This window comes from Sphaeroforma arctica (assembly GCF_001186125.1).
Source record: "Sphaeroforma arctica JP610 unplaced genomic scaffold supercont1.4, whole genome shotgun sequence".
Taxonomy (NCBI): domain Eukaryota; class Ichthyosporea; order Ichthyophonida; genus Sphaeroforma; species Sphaeroforma arctica.
Genome location: NW_014040554.1, coordinates 169,291 through 176,534, shown reverse-complemented (window position 1 = coordinate 176,534; position 7,244 = coordinate 169,291). Strand labels below are relative to the sequence as shown.

At 41.9% G+C, this 7,244-nt stretch overlaps 2 protein-coding genes across 2 annotated transcripts in view; both read right to left on the bottom strand.

Annotated features, from left to right (window-relative positions):
- SARC_00170 (hypothetical protein) overlaps positions 1-861 on the bottom strand; it is a 2,016-nt gene extending 1,155 nt beyond the window's left edge. The window contains exon 1 of the mRNA XM_014306163.1: positions 336-861. Within this exon, the coding sequence (XP_014161638.1) occupies positions 336-718 (383 nt within the window). The 5' untranslated portion in view covers positions 719-861. The remainder of the gene's footprint in view (positions 1-335) is intronic.
- Positions 862-3,811: 2,950 nt separating this feature from the next.
- Positions 3,812-6,438, bottom strand: SARC_00169 (hypothetical protein; the record flags this gene model as incomplete). The annotated part of the gene is made up of 3 exons (XM_014306162.1): positions 6,402-6,438; positions 5,600-5,755; positions 3,812-5,209 (listed from the first exon to the last, which is right to left on the bottom strand). The coding sequence occupies exon 3, from the start codon at positions 5,150-5,152 to the stop codon at positions 3,812-3,814; it is 1,341 nt and encodes a 446-aa protein (XP_014161637.1). The 5' UTR covers positions 5,153-5,209; positions 5,600-5,755; positions 6,402-6,438.
- Between the last annotated feature and the right edge of the window lie 806 nt (positions 6,439-7,244).

The following is a 7,244-nucleotide window of genomic DNA, read 5'->3' as shown; positions in this document are numbered from 1 at the left end:
ACACACACACANATATATATATATTATATATATATATATATATATATATATATATATATATAGATATAGATATATATATATACTAAAACATTTATATATATGTATCGAAATATATAAATATATATGTATATATATTGACACTTGTACTATCAAGGGTACCGTTCGAGAAACAAAGATCCGCCACCGTTTGTAACCTTTAATTACAGTACTCAAAATGACTGCCGTTGACGACAATCGTAGCCCAATTTTGCATTGCAGCAGGACAACGAGAATGGAAAATTGCTGCGTGATGCAGTAATTATCTCGTATTCTACAATAAAAAGTATGAAACACACCTTCTAGTTGAGAGTACGATTTTCTCATCTTCTTGCACGTACGTAAACGCCATCAGAGAAAGATGTGGTTCACCTTCCGCATTCACCGTAGCCAAATAACTTAAGCCAGACGTCTTAAGTACATTTACTACAACACTTGGCAATGGCGGCGAAAATGATTCTTCTTCACAAATACCGCGTAGAGTCCCTTGTTTACCCCCCACATCTTTTGCATCGATACTCTTCTGCTTGCTCCGTAATGATTTGCTTTTACAACCTCTTTTATTGCCAGAGCCCTCATCGGCAGGCGAAGATATGCGCTGCACAGCGACTGTTATTGCTATACTGCATATGGCTGTTACCGCTATCACAGCCCATGTGGGGACATTGTTATTATAGCCCATATTTACATACCATAACGTATTTCCGACATGCTAAACCTGGTACCGTATAGTGTATAAACCTAACATCATGATACCATACATATGACAACTTGACCAGTCAATACATACAGACACATGTATTCTATTATTTTATTTAATATTTGTTGTGAGAAAGAAAAGACAAAAATATTTGCAAAGTATCAATATTTATATACTATTGGTCCTCACTTCATCGAGAATTCGAGACCCCACCAGTCCTTGAGATTTGAGAAGTTGAGTGATGATTGATGACGGTGATGAGTGATGAGTCCTCAAGTGACGACGGGACAACACGATCAACACATACGTTTGCGGATTGTCTGATGTCTGATATCCTACTTCCATCGACCATGCCATTTTCGAAATCCCACTGACACAGATCAGATCGAATGCACCACATTTTACCATGGAGCCTTGCGAGCCTCACCTAAGTAAATTTCAAATATGTCATATGAGTAGTTAGAAGCGTAACTGACTTACTGAAGACGAAATCTAGACTCTCCTTGATACATGACAGGGCGTTCTAGAATTGCGTCTCTCGTTCAAGCAGTGTAGCATAAGGCGTTCAATGTCTGAATCTCCGCCATCCTCCGAGCCAGATCCATTTTCTACACAAGATTTTCTAGAAGGGTCATCACGGTGCGATAATAAGTATATTTATAGCGATTGTTGCTTTATGTGCATCTGTTACATATGTACCTGTATCGTCTCAAGCAACTCTAAATGTACTTCAACGAATTAACGTAAATCTGCCAATGTCACTCCCAACGACCGTAAGTATGGCGCTTTAAACGAACTTAACTGAACCACACTCACAACGAACCTAACCGAGTCACTTACAAGAAATGCGTATGAACAATTTCAAACGAATCTCACCGAACTAGAAACAAAGCAACTAAGTCACCTCAAGCAACCGTTACTGTAGCACTTCGAAGCTATCCAACTTACTAATATCAACCAGATACGACAGTGCAGTCTTAAACATGTTTGCGTGTACAAGCTCAGAGTACTTTCCGTGCATCCCGAAACAAAGGAATTTGGTATCGAACCTTGATTTTAGGTAGTCAGGAACGCACAATCCATTTTAGGAACATACTAGAGGTTTGTGGCTAACACAATGTTATCTTCACAGGCGTTACTATTAAACCTGACTACTAATCGAATGACTGGCGCTCAAATGATACCTGAGATATCACCGAAACCACCACCATCGAGTCCGGGGGTAATAAATATTCCATCAATGTGCCTTTTGATGTTTGTACAGCCGTTGTAGCTATCACCGATCGTGCTGGTATCAAGACATCGGCAACAACTACGCAAACACCTAGTACGCAACCGAACGCAACAATTGATTACACAAGTTTGGTAGCCAATTATCCTTGCCAGTAGATGACCAATATTACTAGACAAACATCTGAATATCGTGCGCCAGTGAAGTGTTCGAAACGATATAATTATTATATAAATAAAAATTACATAGCACAATACTTTGTATGGTAGTATATATATATATATATATATATATATATAATATACATATATATATATATATATATATGTAATTATTTTCCTGAAACAGGTTGTATCTATATATACCTTGAAGTCTAATACAAGGTGTACAGTAGCAAGCATTGCAAACTTCAACATGAATGAACGCAGCCGAGCCATTGCATTCGACATTCTATCTGCTGTACTGTTTGGAAGTTCGGTATCCGTAAATTGGATATGATACATAGTTCATACTACCAACAGCTAAATACAACATGTTGACGTGACAAACACACTGCCCGGCCCGACACCTTCATTGCTACTGTCGAGGTCCAATTGTTGTTCCCACCTGCGATATAATCGGTATACTATACAACTGTTGCTGTACAACCATGTTATTTATTGCAAGCTAAATATATCATGACCAGAACCTGATACTTCTCTTACACAGTGCACTATAGGTGAGATGCACACCAGAATCTAATAAGACGCTTGGGGCGCAATAACAGACTGTGTTCCTTCACGAGGATGTATAGATCCAGCACCAAATATACGTAAATACCGGGAAAGGTTAGCTACCGGCAGTTTCATTGTTTTGCTAACGAAGGTGGAATGGGTGAAACTGCTGCCCGTATTCATCGATTGAGTGTTTGTTTGATACCCTGGCGTATCATATCCACCCCATATTTAGGTGGAAAACTAGACGGTGTATATCTCACCCCCATCCCTTTTTTAGCTGGGACTTGTTTTGAGGGTGGCTGTTCGGTGGTTCCGGCTGTAGCACTGGCCCTGCACTTCGCTTGGGACTCGGCAGGCGCTCTCAGTTCTTCACTACTCAAGTCGAAAGGGCCAATGTTCTAATACAGTACTTCCTGCGATGCGTTGAAAACGATAGGCGTTCCTCCGTTCAGATATACCAACGAAGCTGCCAATCGTTGTTGTTCCTGTGTGTCCCAATGAATGTCTCACAAGGGCTTCCAAGCATCGCTCGCTGGTTCGTTGCACGCCCCAATAAATCTTTAAGCTTCGCCAGTATGTGTGGATACTTCATACATTGGCACAATATCTGCCCTATGCATGTGGCACTGTTTTTATTGCATCATATTCCCAACACCTGAGACAACGCATATCCTTCCAAACAGTTGACATCTCCCGATAACGCGCTGTTCACCCTCTAGTAGACCATACGACAACTGCACTACTGTTGCAGGGAGCATCTTCGCGAGCAGATACCACATGGCTCCCAAAGTTCTGTACCATGCTGGATGGGGTGATCTCTGAGTCCTCTGGCCTTCATACTGCCGAGTGCTGCCCATGGACCAACCCTAGTCTGTCTCGGACAAGACAACACATTCACAGACCGCAAGATCGAATTTGTATCGCACAGTTTCAACTGCTTGGTCCGAAGTGGCATGTTGCACCTGTAATCTCCAAAACTGGACCACTTGCACCCTTTGGTACCTTAGTACACAAGTGAAGCGATTCGCAATGGCAGAGCCCAGGTTCATGCCGACGGTAGGGAACCACCCAATCCCTGAAAACCACTCAATCCCATACATAGCAGTTTCCAAGGTGTGGGCGTATAAGCTACATTGCACCTGCACTGGTAACCACTGGACTCTTTGTACTCCTTATCTTCTTGGCGCTCATGTCGAACAAGTCACCTTTGAAAGAGCCCCAGTCTATGCTCGCAGGTGTGAGTTCGTCCACAGACCCCATAAATGGCAGCGTTTCCCACGGCTTTGGCGGGGTGGGCAGGCGTATCGTAACCCACTCGAAGGCGGACTTGTCCTTCACAGGTCTGTTCGATGTTTCACTGTGCATCCTATCCAGAGGCCCACTATTAGCCCCATCATTCACATTCAAAATACCATCATGCAGAGTACTCAAGCCTGGTTCTGATCCACCTCGTGACCGTGTATGTGTGTCTCGTACCTGACTCGCCTCACTTACATCCCTGTGCGTGCCAACATCAGTACAAGCTCTATCGCGGGCCCCATATCTATTTGTAGTATTGCTGTCTAACTCTTTCGTCTCAGATGCACATGACTTCAAACTCTGCAGGGCGGGTGTACCGAAATTCCCTTCTCCTCCTAATGCGTCAATCACTTGTTCACTGCGACTGTCTCTGTCAACTTCGCTCTCACAGGTTTCTGCCACAGTACGTCGCTGAGCGTGTGGCACAATGCTTAAGCTCGTTTCACCTGTTACAGCCGCATGTTCTCTTTCACTAGCAACCACACGGGAAAGTACCGAACCTCCCAACCCAAAGCTGGGCTCCTGGGGGACAGGTTCGTCGTCCAGGATGGATTTCTCGAGTATTCTGTCTTCCAGTGGTATATCCTTAAACCCGTCTTTGTCTGTATTGGTGGCTATAAAGTATGCGTAGGCAGTGGTTAGCTTATGTGCGGTGTGTGCCGTTGCACCTGTGTGTATACCTGGCGCAGAGGTACGCCGACTCGACAACGGCTGAGCAGTGCACTCCCGCAGAGAACTCAGACGTCCACTCCCACAGACACTCTCTCCACATTCTGACGATCCCAATGTGTATATAGGAGCCCGTGTGTGTGTGGCTGTATCCGAGTGTGGTACACGTGTGTGTGTAGGTGTGGTTGTGAGTAGCGTTTGGGTGTGTGCATGGGTAGGTGTGGCCAGGAGTTCGGAACTCCCCCTGCCCTGGTGTGAGCTGAAGTTTGATTCCATATGAGTTATATCATCAGCCAAAAGTTGTGTATGTGATTTTGAGTGTATGCTTTTAGAGGGCATAGCCCCGCTTTCCAGATTTGGACACGACCTGGAGTCTAATGGGTTGCTATGGAGGGCTGATGAGTCTGATGGGCTGCTATGTAGGACTGATTTAGATTCCAGACGTGTCGTAAATACCTCGCCAACATTGAGATTTGGCTCGGATTGTGGACCATTGTTCATGTGTGCCAGAGCGTCGAAATGGTCTTGTTCCGCACGCTCCTTGCGTATCGCGTTGAGCTGTGGTTTGTGAAATTGTAAGTACACGTGCGTGAGTATATGGATGTAGGACATTCTACAATAAAAATAGACATTGTCACGGATTTGTGTGCGTGGTACGCGATAGGTAGCAAACAAGACAAAAACACGAGTTCACTCTCAGATTTTTTTTTTGAAGTCCGGGATTATATAGAAATCTGAAGTCTGACTCCAGGAATGACAGGCCCCCAACGCATATGCAAGCTGTGATACTCATTTGTAAATATGTCTTTAGGTGTGTCAAGAACATCTGCATCAATACACACTCCTATAAAGTGGCCTATATCCATACAGGCACAACTCCTTTGGGGTTGTATACATGAATAGACGCGTACGTAGGCATAATAAATACATATACAACTCTACACACACCTCTTTGAATTTCTCGATTACTTCGAAAAGCACTTTATTAATACTGGCCCCGTCAGTGGTAAAGAATGTGTAATGAGTCGGAGGCACTTTAAGCTTGACACATCGGGCGTTCAAACTCCATGATTTGATGGTAGACAGCCCAAAGTGGAGTCGAGTCTGTAAATATATGAGATAAAGATATATCTGTGAATAGATGGTTTTCAAAAAAGTTTGTACAAAGGTACATGCTTACGCTTTGATATAGAATATGGCATCTAATAAAAAGGGCCCGTTGTATAAACGGGACTGGAATATATAGCAGGATATAAACATCTGTATGTAGATACAGAGAATAGATAGAGTTTTGTTATACGGAATGAAGACAGGCCCTATGACCTGAAACCCATGTTACGAGTTGAGTAAAGTTACGTCGGTAGATTGCAGTACCACATAATCGATTTGAGAATTGCCCTAAGGACACATACACGCAAAACAATTACATACATACATACATACATACATACATACATACATACATTATATATATATATATAAAGTGAATGTTTGTATGTATGTACATATACACACAAATACGCAAATACGTACATATCTGCAAATGTGAAATCTATCTACCGTTAATATGCCCGTAGAACGAAGTTTTTATACATATCTACTACGTGAGCACTGCGGGTCTCCCACTTCACAAGCACTTACAATCCAAAACACAGTCGGTGGTTATTACTATATATTTACACTTGGATATGACAACTGAATCCTTCATTATCTATCCACTCGCATGTGTATATTGTGATGCAGTTCTTACCTCTCGCGTACGGTGATCATGAAACGACACTCCCCCAACCGACACACACAAAATGGCCGTGCCACATTGCGAGGGCCCAATTAGTCGTTTTCCATGGAAATAATAGCTGAATACCGGGAATGATACAGAGTATGTCTCAGATAAAAGTAATAACACATGTTGAACGCTTTATATACCCGACAATCATACTCATGAAACATGGTATTGTAGAGCTACGAGAAAGAGCAGACAGAATTCGATCTCTTTTTAATATGATCTTTAACGTTGCAATAACATACATACTTGTACTAAAGCGGATATAGAAAAGCATATATCAGAAGACGCGCAGAAACAAAAACATGGTATACTATAATTTTTGATACCAACACACAGATTCCAACACAAGGGAGTTGATACCAATACACGGATCTTGAAATATACTGAAGAAGTGCGATTCGATCGGATAGCATACAAGTAGGAAACCTAGGTACTGCTCACATGGATCAGAGTACTGTAAACCAGTTTGTGCACGTATCGAACAATATACATTTGCTATGCCAGCATCATATATACAGCGTCTGAATCATACTGTAATTATTAATTCTGAAATGCAGTGCCGAGCGATAAACCAGAATACATTATATTATATACCAGCCACTGTATACGGCCAATCTAATATATTGATGACACTACAGATCTAGATATTAAGAAGTCTGCAGAATGTTTATATATACAAATATGTATATATATATATATATCATATATAAACACGCATACATAAGAAGAAGTAGAAAAATGAGCCAATATCGTATATATATATATATATACATACATACATATATGTATATATCTATATACATATAT